Below are 24234 nucleotides of genomic sequence, written 5' to 3'. Positions count from 1 at the left end.
AGGCCCGAGATCGTGTTTTTCCCTCTCGAAAAATTCCTCAAAGGGGCCCCAATGGGTAGTGCTAACACTACTGATAAGGGCTACTGATAAGGATAGCGTCCCTACGAGATGGTAACCAAAAAAGAACCACATGATTTAAAGCAATTACTAATTTTTTAATGCCAGAACATAATAAAATGAGCATAATAATAATAATGAACATAATAAATAAATGAATTTAAAGGTACTTTAGTGACAGATATTTGATTTAGCTTAGAGAAAAGAAGTTCTACTTATCTGAACGCTCCGTCTTAGTGCTGCAAAAGATTGCAAGGAAGACAAGACCCCCAGGTACAGGAGAACTCCCGACCTTGAGAACGAGACAATGCAGAGGATATTCGCGAAAATTTTCTTAAATAAATGAAGATTTTCTGGAAAACACCTTTGAAAATTCAGGAGCTCTTCCAAGATCCTGTCTCCATCTTACGTGATCACCTAGTCGACCTCTTTCAGAAACAGACATGAAATTCCCGCCGTTGAAGACCGTTAGGATGGAAAATAAGAAATTCGAGCGGAGGAAAAACGCGGCGGTTCTTCGGGGGTCGACCGCGGTTTACAGTTAAGTTTTTATCTCCGAGAATCTGAGTACGGAGTGTCCGAGACTGTGCGGGTGCTCGACATGTTGACGGCGGCAATTCTTGCGGCCTATTATTTTCAATTTCGTCGCTGATGTTTCTTTCCCATTTGTGGAACAGTCTGAACTGCTCGTTCGTGCTGGAGTTTCTATTTTGCTTTAGAAAAGATGGAAATATGGAAAGTCGTCATCGCCTGAGTCTGCCTTGGTCTTTGTCTCCAGTTTCGACCTCCTTCTCTTATTTTCAGTGGAACTTCGAAAACGGGAAGTTGATTGACTTAAGGTGCTGCTTGACGGAGGAATTTGAAAACTATGAACTGGAACTATGAAAAAGCTCCGGTTCCGGAAAACAACGATGAAGATTTGGCAGTTATTGTTTCGGCGATTAGTGACTGAATCTCTCAAAGGTGGTACACCGATTTCGTGAGTGACTTTATATTTTCATTGGTGTTTAATTTTGATCAGTGGTGTTTAATCCTTTTAAATTTGGAAATGTTTAATACTAAAGCAAGAGCTGTCATGTTAAGTAGATAAAATTTGAATATATTTTACTATATTCTTAGCTGAGAAGGTTTTTTTTTTTTTTTTTTTTTTTTTTATTTAATGTTTACTAGTCAGAAGTTAATTGAACTAATTGGAAGAAGTGAATCCTTGTTTTAATGTTTAAGTGCTATGTTCAACATGATTTATTCTAAATTAGCCTTTTATATGAGTTTAATCTTCTGCAGTGTTCTTGTTTAAAATGATTAAGAACTGTGACGTGTTTCACTATGATTTTTGTGTTAATGGAATAATGTTCAAATTGAGATTGTTATGAAAAGAAAAAACAACTATGAGTATCATTTAAAAGATTTTGTAGGGGTAGTCTGGCCAGCTATCTTAAATTATAATGTGTGGGAATTTTCAATAAATGTGTTTATTATCTTTAATATCGTATTGTTACGAATTCGGTACTTAAAAAGCTAATGTTAGTTCAATTATAAATTAATTGGTTTTATTTCCCGCGCAGTGCAGCGCGTGACGAATATTAAAAGAAGAAAGCTAAGCCGGAAAATTAAAAATACAAAAGCGCGTGCATTAAATAAATAAATATCTCTTTTTGATTTCGAGAAAGTACTGGAAAATTCTAGCGCGTGATTTTAAAAGCTTATAAAAGGAGGAAAACATCTCAGTTAGTAGAGTTGCTTAGTTTGTTGTTGTTTAGAAAACTGCTCTTGTTGATTGTAGCGAATTCGCGGATTAGCTTTCTTTAGCTGTTTTGAATTACGTTCTATTGGACATTTGAGTAGTTAAAAGATAACTACTGTGAGACATTGTAATACTGCATGATAATTTGAGAAAATTTAAGCATTTTTGTTGTGATAATAATAAATTTTTGTTCATTTTTTATCGGACTTGTGCATTCATTTCATAACGAACCCGTACGCACGCAATAGTATGTTTCTTTTGTGTATTAATTGTGGTCTACTGTAGGTCACCCATGTGATCCTTACGGAAACATGGTTTTTCAACCGAACCTGGGTAATTACCTCGTATATTGCAGTAGTAGAAAAATAAGTTTTAGTGTTGGTGACTATACGATCTGTTTACTAAATTGATTTTGATTATGTTGAGTAAACTTCTTAATTGTGAGTTTGTATCTTTCCCCGGTGTTTGAAGAGATCTGTGTGGTATTTGAAATGTTAAAGGTTTAAGGCTATCTCTAGATTTTGTATTGAAATTTATGTGTTTTCAGGTTGGAGATATAAATTAGTTTTAATTTATTTTAATTTAGTGAGAGATAGCGTGTTAAAGATTTTGTTGTGGAAGTGCATTTTCGAATTTTGTTTTTGTCAATTAATCGTGATTACCTACCAAAACACCAGGGGGGATATCTTCCTTTGATGTCTTTTAGAGTTTAAAAGTTTTGATTATTGTATGTACAAAGTTTAGTAGTTTAGAGTAGTTTTTTTTTTTTTTTTTTTTTTTTTTTTTTTTTTTTTTTTTTTGTCGCGGCACCAAAGCAGTCAGTTTGAAAGAGTAAAAAGTTAAATGAGAAAAGTTTAATTTTTTTTTTCTACGTAACACAACCCTACAGTGCCTTCTGCAGACTTCAGGATTTTGTTTTAGATACTGAGAACTGGAGCAGAAAATGGAGAATAAATGTTAATGCCTCAAGGTTTCTATTGGCAAGGAGGCACAAGATTCGGAAAACAGCACTGAACAACCTCTACATTTTGGGGAAAATTGTGAACTGTGTAAATAATGTAAGTTATCTCTGGTGGTTATTATTAACCAAGAGCTCACATGGAATTGCCATATTGAGCACGGCATAGGAAAAGCTTGTGATATTGCCAAACAACTTCCTGCATTCCTCGGAAATTACTCTGGGCTGTTTCTCAACAAAAAGAGCAGGATATACGTATACATTGTACGGCCGATTCTATGCTACTCATCTATAGCCTGGGCGTTACCCTCAAAGGTAAACTTTCACATACTTCAGGCAACACAAAATAAAATTCTGAGAAGAAGCTTTGACCTTCCGCACCATTCAGTTCCAGATAAAAATCGTGATGAATTTCGAGTGGTATTTGATGATTCTGCTAAATCTTCTAGTGGTATTTCTCTTAATGAGAAACTGATGTTTGGTCCACAGTTACAGACTGATCTGATAACATTAATTATTCGTTTCAGAATTCACAGAATAGCTATAACTGCGGACATAGAGAGAATGTACAGACAAATTATACTTCAAGATGCAGACTTTCAAAGAATAGTCTGGCGTGATTCACCTTTTAAACCAGTTCAGGGTTTTCGATTAACTATGATTGCTTACGGTACTGCATCAGCACCGTACCTTGCAGTAAAATGTTTACAGCAGTTAGCAATAGAAAAAGCAAATAATTTTCCTTTGGCTTCCGAGACATGCTTTAGGGATTTCACGTTGATGATTTGATGTCAGGAGCCCGTTCAGTTACTGAAATTCTTGAATTACAAATACAATTTAGATATTGTCACGTGCAGGATTTGTTCTAAGAAAATGGGCTTCTAACAGCAAAGAAGTCTTAAAGTCAATTAATCCAATTTGTGCCTATCAAATGTTTCTTTGAACATTGACAATGATGATACTGTAGAAAACGTTAGGTATCTTGTGGTATCCAGCTTCAGATATGTTTTTTTTCAAAGTCAATTCATCATATCCTGAGGTCTTAACCAAACGAACACTACTTTCAACAATCGCAAAGACCTTTGACCCTCTTGGATGATCACACCAATCGACCTCACCGATCACAATTTGGTATAAATTGATCATGCAAAAATTCTCATCTTGCCTGCTTCCAAAAAATACCTAATGTCTCTACAGTGGAGCCCCAACTAAAAGGGTGTTGGATGATGATTCTCCTCACCCCGGATTTGGCGATTGGGTCCCCTAAAAACCCCAGTCGCCCTTTAAAAGGGGAGCATATAAGGTATTTCTCCCGCTTTCTTGGCGTGCCTTTGTGGTGTGGTTGTCTGTACACTCAGCGCGTAATTGAGAGGTCCGCGGTTCGATTCCAGGCGAAGGCGTTCCTAATTTTTCATCTTGCCTGCTTCCAAAAAATACCTAATATCTCTACAAATGCAATATGTTGAATTTAAGAATGAAATCAACAATTTAAACATAAATCAATCATTATCTTGTACAAGCAAAATTTTGTCTTTAAAACCATTTTTAGATAATTCAGGTATTCTCAGGGTGGGCGACCGCTTGCGGCATTCAAACCTTTCATATGGCTTTAGTCATCCCATTTTGCTGCCAAAGAGGCACATTTTAACTCATCTCATTGTTAGACATTACCATGAAATACTTCTGCATGCAGGTCCATAGTTCATGCAATCTTGTATTCAAGAACAATATTGGATCATAGGTGCTAGAGCTGTTATCAGAGATTTAGTTAGAAAATGTATAGAGTGTTGCAGAATTAGAGCATCTGTCACTAATCAATTGATGAGCGATTTGCATCTAGTCGCGTCATCTCTGCTCCTTCGCTTTTGCGCTGCGGAGTGGATTACGCAAGTCCTTTTCAAATTAAAGCAAATAAGGGTCGAAGCTCTAGGTCATTCAAGGCATATATAGCTCTATTTGTATGTTTTATGACAAGAGCTATTCATTTAGAATTAGTAACTGATCTTTCAGCAGATGCTTTTATTGCAGCCCTTAAGAGGTTCATTTCCCGTAGGGGCAAAAACAGTGATATATATAGCGATTGCGGTTCCAATTTTGTTGGAGAAAAACGCAAACTCATGAAATTCGAAAGGCTTGCTAGATCTACAACTTATAACCAAAACGTTCGTAGATATTTGGTTGATAATGGCATTAAATGGCATCTAAACGTTCCAGGTTCGCACCATATGGGTGGACTCCGGGAAGCTGGTATAAAATCAACAAAATATAATTTAAAATGAGTAGTTGGTGAGGCAAGATTGACATATGAAGAATTTGAAACATTTCTCACACAAATAGAAGCTTGCCTTAACTCGCGAACTTTAGCAAATTTATCTAATGATCCAAATGACTTATCAGCATTGACGCCTGGTTATTTTCTTACTAGTAGATCATTAACAAGTATTCCTGAACCAAATTATATTGAAGTTAATGTTTCCCATCTCAATTCAAAAAATGGTTCAACAAGTTTGGAAGCGTTGGCACAAAGAATATCTGTGTCGATTACAACAAAGAGCAAACTGGCTTTTGCCAACTAAAAATCTTCAAGTTAATGATCTGTGTCTCATAAAGAAGGATAACTTACCTCCAACTAAATGGAAAATGGGTACAATTACTCAGTTACATCCTGGTTTTGATAATATTGTTAGAATTGTGACCATTAAGACTTCAGATGGCATGGTCAAAAGAAATATTACAAAATTGTGTTCATTACCAATTTGAGAATTCATATGTATCATAAATTAAGCATTATATCATGATTTTAACACTGCATTGTGTTTTTGAATTTTGTGAATTGTAACCACTGAATGTTGAAATAGTATTTCAAGGTTCGCGCTTTATGTAAATTTTGATTTTGTTCTCTGCAAGAGGGCGCCTGCGAGCGCCGAACTATATCTATTGTACCAACTTGTTTTTCTCACGGCCAATAAAAGCAATAACGAACGCGTGTGTCTACTTTTCAACCACTTTACAGTCACATTTAGTAATTTAATGACGAAAACACGTGAACATATTTAATACGAAGATAATACATAAAATGAAATGAGACGAAAAAGGTCTGTCTATGGCATCATAAGGTATTTCTCCCGCCTTCTTAGCATGCCTTCGCAGTGTAGTGGTCAGCACACTCCATGCGTATTCAAAAGGTCCGTGGTTCGAGTCCCGGCGAGGGCATTGCTCCCCTTTCATGCCTCCTGCTTCCAGATAACTTAATGCCTCTACAGTGGCGCCCGAACTAAAAAAGGGGGGATGCTGATTCTCCAAAACCGGGATTTGGTGATTGGGTTCCCTAATCCCCAGTCGCTCTTTAAATGGGGGAGTATATAAAGTATTTCTCCCGCCTTCTTAGCATGCCTTCGTGGTATTGTGATCAGCACACTCGACGAGTATTCGAGAGGTCCGTGGTTCGAGTCCCGGCGAGTTGCATTGCTCACTTTTCATGTCTCCTGCTTCCAAATAACCTAATGTCTCTACATCATAAAAACAGCATAACATCATATTAAGCGGAATCGCATCATAAAAAGAATTCAAAGTCCTTCGCTTTCAAACTTCCATCGTCGTTTGCATATTCACAAAGCCTACAGGCCTTTTCTGCTACAGTCTGCTCTCATTGGATGAAACATCTGCTTGGCGGTCATATTTGGAACGGCGAGTTATTGCCTTGTAGGCGGCTTTGTAACGAACGCCAAACACCTTGTATGCTTTCAGTAAAGCGAGGAGAAACAGCGTTTGTATCATTAGATAATTTTTATTTTATAAATGAAAGCTAAGGGGAATTTTGCGCAATATATTTTAAACAACTTGCTGATCTTATTAATATTTTATTTGTATTTGGTTAAAGAATGAACTTAAACTGTTAAAATACGGTAATTGCTTTGCAAGAAAAGTATTTACATGGAAATCACATTTGTACCTTTTCGTCCTTTCTGTTAGAAAGAGTCTATTGTGTAAATTTCCATAGCGCATTAATTTATACAAAGGTATCAATAAAGCTGTATAACGAAAGGAAAATATACAACTTTCAAAGCACATAAACAAGCACTGTGCAAGCTCTAAACTAAACCATTTCTGAACATCGCGGGGAAATATAGTAAAATAAATTAAAATGAAAATTAAACCAAATGAAAACATTCAATAAACATTTAAGGACGTCGGATACCTTTTCTTTTTACTTAAATTATAAGTAAGTATAACTAAAATTATGTTTTATTCCAGTATGCGTTATTCCTACATTAACGCATTTTGGTACAACATGCTCATATAAACAAATAGCAAAGGCAATGAAGCAAAAGTCGCCAAGCACAAGATTCTGTAACTCTACGTTTCCTGTTTTAACCAATTGGAGCAAACAGTTGAAGAAACGGTCTGTAAGCTTTGCGAATATGCTCTTCGCTTATGTTTTCATCTCTCGTCTGCGAAGTGGCCACGTGATCTTGCTGGTAAGCGCGTTGCCATTTTTAGATGTAAAAAGAAGCTTATTCCCGCATATATCATAAGAGCTTTAAAAAAAATGTAGCTGTTCAGAAATATTCTAGCACTCGATAGGCTTCAGTTTGTTTAAATTTTTTATCCTCTGTCTTGGAAACTTTCTGTGTACTTTCATCAAGTTTAAAAAAAAAAAAAAAAGATATGGAACTGAAGGAGGCATTTACAGCAGGCTAAAATCATGTATAACAAGGATTATCTTCTTGCATGATGTTAGCTGCATTTTGACTGTTATTTTCCCATCAGGCTGAGAAGCTCTGTTGCTGAAGTTGAATGTATGTGTAACATAACCGTTTAATTATCAGATTTCGAACTTTTATCAATATGATAAGTTTCTTTTTTGGCTTTGCCTAAAAAAAAAACTTATTATAAACTTATTTGTTTATTCTAAAATAAAATATATAACATTTTTAATTGATTGTCATATTATGATTTTTTTTTTTTTTTTTTATAGTCATGGCACACTGCTGGACTAGAGGCCAGGAAGTTATGGTAGGAGATTTGTCCCACATCTTCTTGTCCGAACAAGGTGGAATTTCACAGGTACCTAAAATTTACACCTGATCTTTTAAAATAGCTATTGCTTTTAAAGTAAGTATTTATTTTAAGAAAGCAACTTCAGTAAAATAGAAATCTAAAGCAATAGGGAAAAGAAGCGACGTGTAGAGAGAAAGCACTGACAAATTACATAAATATGCAACATTTGTATCACTTTTTAAGATTCTATGTCTATTTAATATTGGCTCATCATCGGCCAAGCGGTAAAGTCGATGAACTTTGGTAGTTTGGCCGGGGTTTGAATCCCAGTCAACGGGCTAGCATATGAGGGTTTTAGTGATTTTCCCAATGTGTAATGTAGATACCAATTAACTTATCCTAGAAAGTCCTCCAAAGAAGGCTCCCTCCACTTAAGCAATGACTGTTGGGTGTTTTGCCGTAATCAAATAAACCAAACCTATTAATATTAAGACTGAAAATATTTTGCCTAAATATCGCCCGATAAAACTGCATTATACTTTTTTCCTTCTTTTTATTTACTGACGCAGTTTAAAAATGAAATAAAAATTCATGATATTATGCCTTTCTTTCATACAAATATGATGAGCAATATGTTTTAATTAATAAGCAGTGTTTTATAATAGCTTATGGATTCAAATTATGAAAAGAAGGATTATTTTGAACTTAATTTTATAGTTTGTTCACTTTTCTTAACTTAATTCTTTAATCACGTAAGAGCTGAGAATATGCAATGTACTTAGCCATTTAAGGTATCCTTGGGAATTTGCAGATATTTATTGCTTGAAAATTAATGACTAATCATTTAATGAAATTTTTAAAATGTTGGCTAATTTTTGAAATATGGTAACAGGTAGTTTGGCGTCATTTTGGTAAGACGATAAAGGTTACTAGCTAGGACTTTAGCAGTGTACATGGATAAAGTCAAGAGTGTGCGCAATGCCATTTTTGTGCAATTCTGGGATGTTATTTTAAGTGAAAATAGGTCGACGTGTACATGGATACCGTGTATGTGCAATTCTTAAAAACGCGCCAAGCAGTGGGCGATTCTGCACTTTCTCCCAATTTCGCACTTAATCTTCGTCATGATTAAGCACTTTTGTTCCATAAAAGTTCTAGCATAAGCGTAATTCGGCTAGCAGACTGTTGGAAAAAAATGTTGAGTTAAAAAAAAAATAAATAAAATAAAAAACATGCCTTTACTTCGTGAAAAAAAAAATGGCGTCCCCGCAAAATAAACTAGCAGGTTGCTGTAGCAGGGTTGGTTGCCAAAAAATCGCCAAGTTTCCATAATCCGAAGATTAACCAAAATGTTTAGTATAATCATGAATTAAATCTCTCGAAAGCACATAATTCTTAAAGGAAAAAAAAAATACTTAACTTTTCTGTATTAAAATACGTTAATACTTCATTTCAGCGTGAGGCACGAAGTAAAATTGGTACTATTCCGTTTTGAGGACCGTAAAAAAATTGCAGCGAAAATGTATGCGCAAACGCGCCAAATCTAGCAAACTCGCCCATTTAACAGCGCGCCAAATCTAGCGTATGCGCTGATTTCAGATTGCGTAAATTTATATAGTTCTATTTTTCTTAAGACGCCATTGAAATACTAGTTTAATTTTTAAATCATTTTTTCATTTTAAATCCTTTTTTAACATCCTATAGATTTAACAATTTGGGAATTGCCCATGACGAAAAGTGTGCAATAGAATTTTGGGTAAAGTGCAGAATCACTCACTGCTTGACGCGTTTTTAAGAATTGCACATACTCGGTATCCATGTACACATCGACCTATTTTCACTTCATAATAATAATAATAATAATAATAATAAATCCCAGAATTGCACTTTATCTATGTACACATCGACCTATTTTCACTTAAAAAGTAAAATTGACAAAAATCCAAAAATCCCTTGTAAAAAGCGGCAAACAAATAAGTGGGCGATTCTGCACTTTACCGAGAATTTTTTCAAAGAAAAGGCATCATTCATTATAAAAAATTGTGTTTGAACAACCAACGAGATGAAACTATGTTTTAGCGATAACTCGGTAGTGAAATAGCGATGCAGGCATCCATTCAGTTATGTTTAGCAATTCTTATATAAATTATAACAATGATCTGAAATAGCTATTTACTCTTATGCTTCCACTCAGTCATGTTTAGCCTTTTTTATATAAATTATAATAATAAAAAAGTATCATATGAAATTAACCTTTCATCTAAATTAAAACATCAATCTTAGATAGTTAATTACTATTATACTTCCTTTCTTGCGTTAGGGTTGCCGCAACTATTTTTGTCAGCACTGGCATCAACAATAGTTTGGCGATTTTTTACGGCTCTCAAAACCGATTAGTACCGTAAAATTATGTAAGAATAAGCACGGCCGCATTACATGTAATCATATCTACTCTTTCGGCTTACGTAAAGTCTCCCATCACTGACGAAAGCAAAATCGCGAATGGCGTCTTCCCTTACTGAGATGTGCGCCTACCGCCCTCTACCGGCAATGATCTTCTTTTAGGCAAATTACAAATATGCACATGTGTTCTCTGACGTAGTTTGAAGCAAGATCTTTTTAAATGCCTGATACAGTTTCTGTGGGTACTGTTCTTTATATGAAGCAATTTGTATGAGAAGTTATGTGATCTCAATATCATTTTAATTTTTTCTTATTGTAAATGCATCTTAAGTTGTAATTATGCCTAAATAAATGGACTGTGATCTGTATTTCCTATGTGAATGTTATTTGTATCTTTGTTCTGTACCTCCCCTATAACCATGATTTTGGAATTACTGTGTAAAAACAGTTATTATATACGTAGTTAGATTTCATTATTAGTCAAAAATTAATTATTTTTAAATTACACATTGCCAAAACATTTCACCATTTAAAATGCTTCTGTAATTGGAAGTATATGATTAAACCAAACAACTGTGAAAATAAAGACGGACAAAGGAATTTTTTTTTGGGGGGGAGGACTGATTCTTCTTGATAAGTCAGCCCTCTTCCGTGAAATTAGCAATAATTTATTTACTTTTTTATGTAATATACTATTCTACCTTATTTTTTTTTATATATGTGCTATTCGTTTTCTTTTTAGCTTTATTTTAAAGTGTACCTTTTTAACGCCTACCAATACAAATTTTAAACTTCTTCTAAGATTATTACAAGTTTTTAACAGTTCTTGTCACAGTCATCTTAAGAAATAGCATTTCCTAATTTCAATTGGCAACTGTTTTACACTTCCTTTCCTACGAGAACCAACTATATATAGAATATTAATTCAATCGCTGCTCAGTATCAATACAGAGACCTTCCGGCTATAAATACAACCGAAGTTAAAATGCATTACTTTTTTACGCCAGATTATATTTGAGTAAACCACGCGTGTCGCTTCGGCTTTTCTTTCTTTATTTATCACCTAAAATGCAAACTGCGTACATGGAAATTGTGAGGCTTGTTTAGCAGCCCTAGTGCTGTTCCAGTTTAAAAAAAAAACGCATTTATAAATAATTCTTCCTGTTTAAAATAAAAATTATGTTTAACCAGCATGCCAGTTGTGAATTTCGCAGCAATCGTCATCTACTCAGCAACTTTCTCGACCAGTATTAAAAAGGGAGTTGGTCTCATTTTCCGCAAAAACTACAATATCACATACGCACACACAAACATATACATATGTATGCGTGTGTGTGTGTGTATAATTAAAAAGACTTAGCAATGTTGATGTTGTAAAACGTAAGATGTTAAATCTGTCATGAACAGCAAACTTTACCGTCGAAGAGAATTAAATATTTATCTCTATTTGAAATGGCATTTGCAGCTGCAATTTATTTGGCATTTTAATCGTGGCCATTCAAGAATATTTACATTTTTGAAAGAGAGCAGAGCGAATTAGCATATTAACGGGAAGAGACGCTGAACTGCACAGTTATCCAGTAATTTAGCTCAACAAGAAAAAGGTTTCAGTTCTCGAAATTTTGATTTCAAGTTTCGAATTAGTAACGTCAAAGTTTCAGTTCAGGTTCGGCATTAGTTACGTCATCAGCATTATCAAGGCAGATGTATTTACCACAGAAGTCGAGTCTGTCTAGATACATGTTTTTGCCTCTAATGGTTCTGTGTGCCTAAAGGTGCATCAAAGAGGCTTTCAATAATACTAATAAAATTTATTTACAAGAATATGTAAGAAATTGAAATAAACTGAAGATACAGATACATTATTAGGCATCTCTGCCTTCTACGTACTACACCCTTAGAATCCAGCCTGCCACTGCCACTAACTATTGGAACATACACGTATCCGCCCGCCACTGGCTACTGGAACGTCACAGCGCCCTCTAGCCGAATGGCGCGGGAAATATGTAACACTCCCCACCTGAACTCACTTGAGTTCACTTACCATTGGTTTGTAACAACATTTACATTCAAGAACCATTTGAAATTATATGAAAAAAAAACACGAATAGAATATTACATCCTTTACAAAGCATCAAAATTGTTCACAATTACTTAATATACAAAAACAAATTATATGTTTAACTTCTGAATAAACTTATTCAAATATCCACTTTACATAGAATTTAAACTATCATTAATACACAGATAGAACATTAGCAGGTTTACAACTCAATTAAACCAACACAATTGAGGATTAATTTCCAAATTATACACAAGTTGTACTGAGCGTTTTATTTTTCCTTTAGGAGTTTGAATAAGAAGAGAATGAATTTTTCTGTCTCCTCCTGGATATAGCTCTAGAATTTTTCCCATCATCCACACATTTCTGGGATAACGCTCATCATTAATCAAAACAATATCATTCACTTTAAATGAAACTATTTTACCTGGTTGTGGAGAAACATAAGCTGATCTCAGATTAAGTAAATACTCCTTCCTCCACCTGTTCCAGAAGTGATTCAGATGCGTTTGCTGATATTTATATTTCTTTACCAAAGAATTTCTATTAACATTTAAATCTTCATTTTTATGTTTAATTACAGGTAAAGACACTAATCTTTGACCAATGAGAAAATGAGTTGAGATGAGTGGAGAGAGTTCTGAGGGTTCTTTGTACAGATACGTGATAGGCCTGGAATTAAACATGCTTTCAATTTCTGAAAAAACAGCTTCCAATTCTTTCAAAGAAAGAGAGGATCGTCCAACAATTTTCTTTAAGCAAGTTTTAACCGTTCGTATCTATCTTTCCCAAAAACCTCCCCACCATGGAGGTCTACGGTTTCACAGTCGGTTATTTCTAGAAGAGAAAAGTTCTTGGAAATTGCGAACAGATTCCAGTCACTCGATAAGGTAAATGAGGAGGAGCCGGAAGGAAGAGCAGTCCAGCAAGAGACGCTCCCACCAATTGTACTTCAAAGCAATGCAACTGATTGGTTGAAAGTTGAGGAACTACTGCGACAAGCGTGCGAGGAAGAATTCCTAGCTGATACAAAGGCAAAATCAATCTTCGTTAATGTGAAGACCGTAGATAATTACAGGAATGCTACAAAACTGCTGAAAGAAAGGAACATACCGTTCCATACCTTCCAATTGAATGCGGAAAAACCAAGTAAGCTGAAAGTAGTGTTGAAGAACATCCCTGGATAATATAACTGAAGAAGCGATATTCAAGGATCTAGAAAGGAGGAAGTTCCCGATCTTGAAAGTAAAACAGTTCCAAAGAAGTAAGAAAAATAATTCAGAAAAACTGCCCATAAAAAAGAAATCAGGTTATGCCATACACAATCTACGCTGTATATTCAGTGTAAACATCAGAATAGATAAGTTTGCACCGAAAAACCGACCTATTCAGTGCTATAGGTGGCAAGAGTGGGGACACACGCAGCAGTTATGCACCAATGCAGAGAGGTGCTGAAAATATGGAAAAAAACCACCGAAGCAACCAGTGTAACCTGAAACCAGACGCAGAACCAACGTGCATTTTTTGCCAAGAAAAACGTGTTTGCAGCTATCATGGTTGCGCGAAGTATAAGAAGAAATTTGAAAGAAGGATCCCGCAAAAGACGATTCCACCACCTAAAAAAGCAGACTTCCCAAAACTTATTCAAGCTGAAGTAGACAGAAATCATGGAAACTCCACCAAGTCTCTTTACAGTGAGAAACTGCAGAAGAAACTAAATCCCCCTCCACCAGCAGAACCAGAAGCTTTGGACTGGCTTAATGATCGGAAAGTTGATAGTTTCCTTAAAACTATTATTTTGCAAATAGAAAAGATTGGCAAAGACCAAAGCAGAAAACTTATCAACAGGTTTCTAAGCTGCGATGATGCTAATGAAGATTGCAGAATCAGATGATTAAGTTGCTGATCGAGGAACTTGGACCCCGATCGGACTTCGAATGACTACCCTGCACCTACCACGACAGCCTGCTAATGCAAGGACCTTCCAGCGTTTAACATCTCACATAGATCGTATGCTCTGCATATTTGTGATTTTTGCCTTCGGGTGACAAAGTATTAATTTTCGCCTTCGGGTGGTGACATGTATTGACACGTCCTTATTTTTCTCACAACCGCGAACGGCCGTTCTTGATACGGCAGCCTTCAACGATCAGGTTTAAACTCTTAGTAGTTGATGCTTGCAACGAAAGTAAAGCATAAGTATAAGCCGGGAGTTGCCCTCCGGTTAGTCCCGGAAGGGGGTATGTACACTATGCAAAAAAAGAGGGGGCAGTTTTAGATCTCCCGTTCCACTGGGCCGATTGACAAAATTCAAATTGCGTTTTTCATGTCTCGAAAGCGCGACTTAGGACATATATAAAATTTATTTGTAGCATTATTCTAACATAGGTATTTTGACACAAAAACGGACTTTTTCGGAAATAACATACCAATTTTTATTACATATTTCGATTCTACGACTCAAATTATGCCTAAATATTAAATTTTGTAAAATTTGGTGCGAAACTTACGGAGAATTCAAAAATTTATATTGGCGCTTTTTTTTTTTTTTTTTTTTTTTTCAGTTTACTCCAAGAATAATTCACTTGGCGAACTTCTTAATATATGGCAACCTATTTTCCTTTTCCTTTTTACATTGTGCGTGAAAGGCAAAAAAAAGTCGCATCGTTCTTTCTTTCAAATAATGTTCTTTATATTATATTTTCATGCTAATATTTTAAATATTTTTTTTTCGAATTACATCCTAATTGTTTAAGTTGCATGGTGTTGTAAAGAGAGAAGTAGAGGGCGCTGCTTGGCAGTAGCGCAATGCATGTAAGTAGAAACGAAATGTCGTTTGATTAGGCAACATGATTTCTGTGAAGGTAGTCCGCCTAACAATAGGACAGTTGTAAATATGTAAATATAGCGAATAATAAATAGCATTAGAAAAACTGAACCATCGGATGTTTTGTGATTGCTCTACGGGCCGCCATGGATAAATGCAGGTTCGTCACAATGGTGCATCGGCCGGGAATGTTTGGATTTGTTAAAGTGAACTTCACGAGGAAGTATGTGTCCAGACCATGCCCTAGGTAAGAGCATGATTATTATTAAATTTTGAACGTGTTTGATTTGAATTTTGATAATTTGCAGTCTTAGGTACATTTGTGTATTAACGCAAAATAATGGCAGAACTAGATAGATTAAAACGAAAGAGAACCGCATTGAGAACGGTAGTATCTAAACTACTAAAGAAAGTCGAGGATAGCTTAGCAAAGAAAGATACAGATGAATTATGCGAAGTGCTTGAATTATTAATAGAAAAGAAAAGTAATTTGAAAGAATTAGACGAGGCAATTCATTCCGTAATTGAGATAGATTCTCTAGAAGCGGATGTAGTTAGTTCTGAGGAATATCAGGAAAAATGTTCTCGAGCTATTAAACGAATTAATCGAATGTTGGAAGAGGATAAAATAAGTATTAAAGATCCTGAACAAAACTTGGTTAGACTGCAAAATGTACAAAGTACGGTAAAACTTCCAAAACTAGTTTTAGAGAAATATTCAGGTGATCCTGAAAAATTTACGGAGTTTTGGAACAGTTACGAAAGCGCTATAGACAAAAACGGAAGTCTAAGTAAGATCGAAAAATTCGCATACTTGAAAACATTACTTACAGGTGCCGCGAGTAATGTAGTATCTTCATTAGAATTAAATGCAAAAAATTACGATGAGAGTATAAAAACTTTAAAGGATAGATTCGGGAAAAAAGAAATAATAATTAGTCAATTCATGAACAAACTGTTAAATTTAGAACCAGTAAGGAATTCAAATAATATTAAAGCTTTACGTAGGTTATATGATGAAATCGAAATTGCAGTTCGGAATTTGGAAGCGCAAGGAGTTACGAAAGGTTCATTTGGTCAGTTATTAATACCTGTTTTGTTAAAAGCTATTCCAGAAGAATTCGTTTTGGATTGAAGGAAAAGCCCAAATGAAGAAATTGTTTCAGACTTGTTGGACTTCATAAAGCGGGAAATTGAATGTCGTGAAGCGTCGAGTTTATTGACGCGAGATAAAAGAAATACCTTGCCTCCACGTTTCGAACATGCTAAGTCTGATTATAAAAAAATTCACAGAAATGTACCTACGGCTGCCAGTTTCAATGTTGATAATCGTGCATGCATCTTCTGCGAAAAGTCCCATAATTCATTTTCTTGTGATAAAAGCATTAAAGAAAAATTTTTTAAGTTACGTACTGAAAATAGATGCTTTATTTGTTTTCGAAAATATCACATTTGGAAATCGTGCAGAAATAAAACTAACTGCTTAAAATGCGGGTTTAAGTCGCATCATGAATCACTTTGTACGAGTAGTTCAAATCGTAACAAAGCGCGAACGGCTTCAAATCAAAACATAAAAGAATTGTGCGAAAGTTCGCGAGATAATTCAGTAGATGAAACACAAAACTCCCCAAAAAAACACACGCTTTCTGTTGTTCCTTGTGATAGATCATTGAATAAAAATGCTTTATTGCAAACCTGTTCAGTGTTAGCTCATTATGACGGAATGTTAGAGTTAACTAATTTAATTTTCGATTGTGGTGCTACACGAAGTTTTGTTCATATTAGTGTAGTTAAGAAATTAAACTTAAAATTTGTTGGAGAAGAAACATTGTCTATTTATTCTTTCGGAATGAAATACGCAGTACCTAAAACATATAAGGTTGTCGAATTCTGTGTTTCGGATGCGAAGCAAAAGAACAAAATAAAAATCAGCTGTCACTGACGCCATAACGGCTGCGCATATGACCACGCCGTCAAAACAAACACTAAAAATGATGTATGAGTGCGGATTGCGAATCGCTTGTTTATGTAAAGGAAGCGTTGGAATTCTAATAGGTGTGGATTATTACTGGAAGATGGTAAGGGGGGAAAAGATTCAATTAGGAAAGGAAATTTATGCGATTTCTACTATGTTTGGATGGGTCCCAGTTGGCCTTCAAGATAAAGAGAGCGAAATAGTATCTCAAAACACGGCAATAGTAAACCTTTCTTCTTGCGTAACTGATTCATTGAGATCGTTATGGACTTTAGATTTGCTGGGCCTTACCGATGACTCAGCGATTTCTAACGAGGCGAGAGAAATGATTCAGAGCTTTGAAAAGGAAATACGGGTAGAAGGTAATAGATACTATGTCAGTTTATTATGGAAATCGGAAGCAGGGCAATTAGAAAATAATTTCGTAGTAGCATTAAGACGATTTGAAAGTCTTAAAAATAGACTTATTAGAAATCCTGAGATTTATCAGCAGTATAAATCCGTAATTGAAGAGCAAATGAAGGAGGGTATAGTTGAGAAGTGTTCACAGGAAATAACGGAGGCATCGTATTTTATGCCGCACAGGGAAATAATAAAACCTAAGGAAACCACAAGTTGTAGGATTGTTTACGACGCGAGCTCTTCTAGAACTAAAGGTATAAAGTCCTTAAATGATTTTTTAGATATTGGACCTAGTTTGATCCCCGTGGTTTTGGACATAATTTTAAAATTTCGGAAATATGAAATTGCTTTCAGCGGAGATTTAGCTAAGGCCTTTTTAATGATAGGAATCTTAGAAAAGGATAGGGAATATTTAACATTTCTTTGGTTCGGGAATAGTGAGGAAAAATATAAAGTTTTAAGATTTAAACGTCTTCCATTCGGACTTTGCTGTAGTCCAGCAATTTTAGCGATGACGATAAAATTCCAGATTAAAAAATATAAAAGCACAAATCCCGAAAGTTATGAAATGTTAGATTCCTCGTTACATGTAGACGATTTATACTACGGTGCAGACACTATTGAAGATGCATGTCGATTATCCTCAGACGCGGTTAAGATTTTTAAAGACGCTGAGATGAATTTGAGAAAATTAAGGTCAAATTCCGAGGAACTTAATTCCTGGTGGATTGGAAAAGGTTATAACATAGAACCAGCTAAAGAGTCAAAATTTTTGGGCATGATCTGGAACTCTGAAGCAGATAAGATCAAGTTGAATTGCGAATTTTTAGTAAATTTATCCCATGACAGTGCTGAGGCCACAAAAAGTACTATTCTCCAAAGGGTGGCCAAAGTTTACGATCCAATTGGTGTGTTTCAACCCTTTGTGATGAAAATGAAAATTCTGTTACAAAACATTTGGACATTAGGTGTGGACTGGGATGATACCCTTCCATTAGAAATAGTTAAGGACTGGAGTCGCTGGCAAGCTGAATTAAAGGTGTTGGAGGAGTTTTCTCTTCCGAGAAAATATTTTGGTAGTAGTGAAAAATCTAATGTTAGTCTTCATGTATTTGCTGACGCTAGCCCTAAAGCGTACGGCGCAGTAGCATACTTTAGATACCTTGATTCAGAAAACATTATTTGCACCAGTTTCATTACCGCAAAGGGTCGCGTAGCTCCACTCAAGACTATGACTTTACCTCGTTTGGAATTGATGGCTGCTTTAGTAGCCGCCAAATTGTCTATGTATTTGACAAAGCTGTTTCCTGAACTGTGTCATCAAAAGTTTCTTTGGAGTGATAGCCAAATAACTATCTACTGGATAAAGGGATGTGCAAGAAACTGGAAACCCTTTGTATCAAACCGAGTTTCTGATATTCAGTCTCTCACGGATCCTGAATGCTGGTTTCACTGCAGTGGGAGTGAAAACCCTGCTGACCTTTTATCTCGAGGAGAAAATGCCTTTAATCTTGTGAGAAGTTCCCTTTGGTTACAGGGACCTAGCTGGCTGTCTCAACCTGAAAGTGTTTGGCCAGTAAATCAACAGACCAACATCGACGAGGAGAGCGTTCAGAACGAAGCAAGGGTGCAAACATCTCTTCATGTTTCTGTTCAAGACGTAGAATCTTCGGCATTACTACAGTTAACGCGATTCAGCAGGCTGCTGAAGGTGTATCGAATTACGGCTTATGTTATGCGGTTTGTCAACAATATAAAACGAAATTCAGTGAAAGTCAAAGGTCCATTAAGCTCTGTTGAAATTTCGCGAGCTGAGCTCTATTGGGTAAAAGTTACACAGCGAAAATACTTTGCGAAAGAGATTCTAGATCTATCAAGTGGAAAATGCTTAGAAAACACATCGTCGATTTATTCACTTAACCCAGAATTGGATACCCATGGTCTTCTGCGTTTAAAGGGCAGACTTCAATTTTCCGACTTTGCTTTCGAAGAAAAACACCCATGGCTGTTACTTATAAAGATAGATACAGTGAACTACTAATTTTTGAGTCTCATAACAAATTGTTTCATGCTGGAGTCGAAGCTACCTTAGCCGATATTAGAGAAAAGTTTTGGATCATAAAAGGACGCCAATACGTCAAGTCCACGTTAAGTAAGTGCTTTTTGTGTAAACGATACAAGGTGCGTGCCGGTACACAGGAAACCGCTCCTTTACCACCTGATCGTGTTCTTCAATCATCTCCATTTTCTGTAACAGGGCTGGATTATGCTGGTCCCTTTTTTACAAAGGACAGCAAGAATAAACATTATCTGCTTTTGTTTACATGTGCTACAACTCGAGCTTTACATCTAGAACTTGTCCCTTCTATGAGCGTGGAGAATTTCATACTTGCGTTTCGCAGGTTTATTTCTCGTCGTGGATTGTGCTCAACGATATATTCTGACAATGCCAAGACATTCAAATGTGCTGATCTCGAGTTGCGAAAAATTTGGAAATGTATTCAACATCCATCTGTACAAAATTTGTTTTCTTCCCACGGTATAACATGGAAGTTTATTGTGGAAAAAGGAGCATGGTGGGGAGGGTTCTGGGAAAGGCATTTTAGAACGATCAAAACTTGTTTAAGGAAAATAGTTGAACGTTCTAGTCTGTGTTTGAATGAGCTAGAAACAGTCTTCGTAGAAATCGAAGCCATAATTAATTCAAGACCCATAATGTATGTCTACAATGACCCTTCAGAACCCTCACCGCTAACTCCTGCTCATTTTTTAATTGGTAAACGTTTACTTTCTCTTCCAGTTACAAGAGTGTGCAGAGAAGACTTTATTGGATCTAGACATTCCTTGATCAAAAGGTATAAACATCAACAAACCTTGTTAAACCACTTTTGGAATAGGTGGAGGAAGGATTACTTGCTTTCTTTAAGATCTGTGAATTTATGTCCACCTACTAAAGTGTCTGGTCAGTTTAATGTTAATGATGTAGTCCTTGTACATGACGACCGTTTACCAAGGAATTTGTGGACACTAGGTAAGATAATAGAAACTTATCCTGGCAGAGATGGTCAGGTTCGCTCGTGTCTCATTAAAACTCAAACAGGTAATCTAAAGAGACCAGTACAATTACTGTACAACCTTGAAGTACATAATTAGTAGTAAAGAGTTACAGTATAATAATTTATTGTTTACACTTATGTCATCTTCTGAGTATCTTTATTGATTGTTGCTAAATGTAGTTTAGTTTATATAATTATTGCGAATTTTGATTTAGTATAATGTTTCTTATTTAGTAATTACTTTATAAGTTGATTTAACGTGTTTAAACATTACTTAATTGTTATTTGTAATTTGATGTAGTATTCAAATGTTGTGTTTGATTTAGAAATTATGGTTTATTTTGTATTCAGTTTCTGTGAACTTAAAGAGTTCACAGGTGGGGAGTGTTGTAAAGAGAGAAGTAGAGGGCGCTGCTTGGCAGTAGCGCAATGCATGTAAGTAGAAACGAAATGTCGTTTGATTAGGCAACATGATTTCTGTGAAGGTAGTCCGCCTAACAATAGGACAGTTGTAAATATGTAAGTATAGCGAATAATAAATAGCATTAGAAAAACTGAACCATCGGATGTTTTGTGATTGCTCTACGGGCCGCCATGGATAAATGCAGGTTCGTCACACATGGTTTCGTTCAAATAACTGTTTTAAAAATTTCTAATTACTCACTCGAACTGCGTAGCTTAAATAAAAAGTGCGTCGTTTATATTTTTTTAAGTAGTTTTCTTTATACTATATTTTTAGTCACAGTTATTATTTTAGGTAATTTTTGAAATTTTAATAATTTTCTTTTAATTTTTTGTGTTGCACTCTCTCTTCAGATAATTGTTTTAAAATGTTCTATTTATTCGAAATGCGCATTTTAAATATATTTATTAATATAAATTTTCCAGAATTTGATTTTATTTATTTGCATTGCGTTTCTTTCGGAAGAATACTTTGTGACCGAGACTACGATGCGTTTGAAAACTGCGTATATTAAAAGAGAAAATATAGTAAAGCACAGTTAACAAGCCTTTCAATGTTCCATTTAGAAAAGATATATAAATAAGAGATATACACTGGTGTGCAAAACTTAAGCAACAGGTGTTCTTTTTGGCATAAATCCACAAAATATCATCTGAGAGAGAGGAAATTCAGAAACAAGAGACAGTATTTTGTATTTAAACCATGATGAAAGCATAATTGCGCAAAAATGAATACAATGCATACAGAATGGAATTAAACATAAACAGGCCTTATTGAACTCATAGTATCGTTACACACGATTGTTTGTACAAGAGGAAGAACAACAAGCAGATGTTCCTTAGTATGGGATATGCCCTCCCCTTACTGCAATGGTTGCTTCTCACCGTCTCCCCATACTCAGCACCAGATTTTCCAACAGATCTTGAGGTGAGAGTGCCCATTCCTCAATCAGCATCTGTTTCAGTTGCTGGGTGTTCGCCGGAGGATGTAATCGTGATTCAAGGCGTCTTCTCAAAGCATCCCACGCATGTTCTATGGGATTTTAATCAGGGAAGTACGCTGGCCAATCCATTCGAGTGATATCTTCACTTTTCAGTAGCTTCTGAACAGCAGGAGTCCGGTGTGTCCGTGCATTGTCATCCATAAAAATGAAGTCTGGTCCAATTGTACCTCGGAACAGATGCACATAGGGTAGGATAACCTCCTGAGAAAAGCGATCTCCGGTTACAGAACTTCTGTCGAAAACGTGGCACTCTGTCCGCCCTTTCAGCATAATGCATCCCCAGTCGAGATCTCCAGGACGCCGTAATGGTCTCTTTCCGTGATGTTACTGAGATTAAACCGTGTTCTTAACTCTCTCCAAATAAGTTGGCGTTGAGAATCGCTTGGGGCACTAAAACGACTCTCATCCGTAAGGAGGACACGACTCCATTGATGAGATGCCTAGTTTTTGCGCTCCTTGCACCACTCTAAACGGTGGCGCCGATGGCCACTTTTAAAAGGGATGCAGCGTTCAGGACGGCGGGCGAATAAGACATCTTTGTGAAGGTGTCTGGACTCAGTAAACCACGACAATTGTCACCGGTTGCTGTACACAGTTGCTGAGCTGTGGAGCTTGCTGACTGGTTTTCGGCTCTTTTCGCCTGTAGGACGATATATTGGTTATCTGCTGCAGTTGTTGTCCTGGAGCGGGCACCACCAACCTTTCTAATAGCTGTACCTGTGGTTTGGAAAGCTTTCCAAGCCCGCGAAACGACACTTTTGTTGACTTCGAAATCTTCAGCCCCACTGGTCCCACTACACCCGTCCTCCAGTTTTCCGATCATTCTTCCACTCGTGAAGTCATCCAGATGATTTCTTCTAGCCATATTTCACTGTACTTGCAGCGAATGTCTTTAATTGCGTCTTCGTCCTTCCTTTCATGGTAGTCTCGAGTGGAGCGCACGCGTTTTGCGTACGATCACGTAACCTGTAATGTTTTTTTCCGAACATTTGCATATGCATGACCTTTCTACTGAATTGCGTGTTCATTGTACCGATAGTAAGAAGCCCTTTTCTGCAACTGCATGGTTATCTGATTAAAATTCGCATTGTTGCTTAAGTTTTACACACCAGTGTATATATCCGACATTTTAGTTTAGGATGACTTGCATACATTGCTTTAAACAGTTTTATCATTGTACCCATTGGTTTGCACAATTTAATCATCCTATATTTAATTTCTTAAAATGCTATTCATATTTTAGTCTAATATTTTATTTTTGAAATCCCAAGAATCAAATATAAAATTTAAAAAAACTTAAATTTAAAAAATACTAAATTTAATGCAAAAATTTATTTTGTCTTCTTAATGGCTTGCTCTTTTTTTTTTTTCTTTTAATCATTCTGCAATATTAAAAAGCATCGAACTTTTCTAAACATATTGGAATTTCTGACATTAATTCTAAATAAATTTATCGCCTTCCATTTCAAATGGGCCCACAAACGGTCGAGCGATAAAAGTCGCTAAATACTAGTAGTTCTCTCAATCCAAATCAATCCATTTCATCAGTATTTAGTCAGAGCCTTTATCAGTCTTTACAGACTAAGCATTTTGAAGGCGTGAGATGAAAGGAAAGACTGATTTCATCAAGATGGAAAATGTCTTCAGATGATATCTATATACGTCAATGGATAAATTCTGAAATCTTTAAATAATTGGACTGAGAAATCATAGGATGCTTCGTTTATGATTCGATATGATATTCTATGAAGTAAATTAAATTTATACAACCATATAGTCGAAAACCAGTCGCTCTTCACTTTAATCTGCAATGATATCGTTTTTGTCTTTTCTGTTAGCACAAACTCAATTGCTGCTATTCGCTGGTGTACACGTCCAAGTGTTTTCTCTTTGAACATCCAACTTCCTTGAAGTAAATTCTCCTTTACATTTTTGCTTTTTTTACCCTAATTTTCTTCTTTACATCTACATTTGTTTTCAGTGCTGACACAAAATTAAGATTTTTTGATTGTTACACTTCCATAAATTTTGCATTCTTGTCAATTTTTTTTAAATATCAGTTGCATCAAATGCGTCTCGGCTGAAGACAGCTTTTCATTTTCTAGACATTTTAACAATAAATAAATCAAAGTCCAAAGGATAAGCATTTGAATTAAAAGATTTTTGTTAAATGAGAAAGAAATAAACCATTCCAGCAACTCTTATCCTGTACCACCGAGTAACCCGATTCTTATATCGGATGCAAACAATCTAAATTATATTATTTAGAATTTTTAAGCCTAA

The 24234-nt window shown here is 35.7% G+C and overlaps 1 protein-coding gene across 8 annotated transcripts in view; it reads left to right on the top strand.

Annotated features, from left to right (window-relative positions):
- The window catches only part of LOC118201287 (uncharacterized), a 144607-nt gene that overhangs the window by 32034 nt on the left and 88339 nt on the right, over positions 1 to 24234 (top strand). For all 8 annotated transcript variants that reach the window (XR_015041233.1, XR_015041232.1, XM_085817065.1 and 5 more), the window contains one exon: positions 7738 to 7826. Coding sequence is in view for 6 of the 8 variants with exons in the window: in XM_085817065.1 (XP_085673191.1) it covers positions 7738 to 7826 (89 nt within the window). In the remaining 2 variants the exon portion in view is untranslated. The remainder of the gene's footprint in view (positions 1 to 7737; positions 7827 to 24234) is intronic.

This window comes from Stegodyphus dumicola, chromosome 5 (assembly GCF_044657685.1).
Source record: "Stegodyphus dumicola isolate Sdum_Otavi_A_Nest chromosome 5, ASM4465768v1".
Classification (NCBI taxonomy): domain Eukaryota; kingdom Metazoa; phylum Arthropoda; class Arachnida; order Araneae; family Eresidae; genus Stegodyphus; species Stegodyphus dumicola.
The sequence above is the reverse complement of the archived record's forward strand: the minus strand, read 5'-3'. Positions and strand labels throughout refer to the sequence as shown.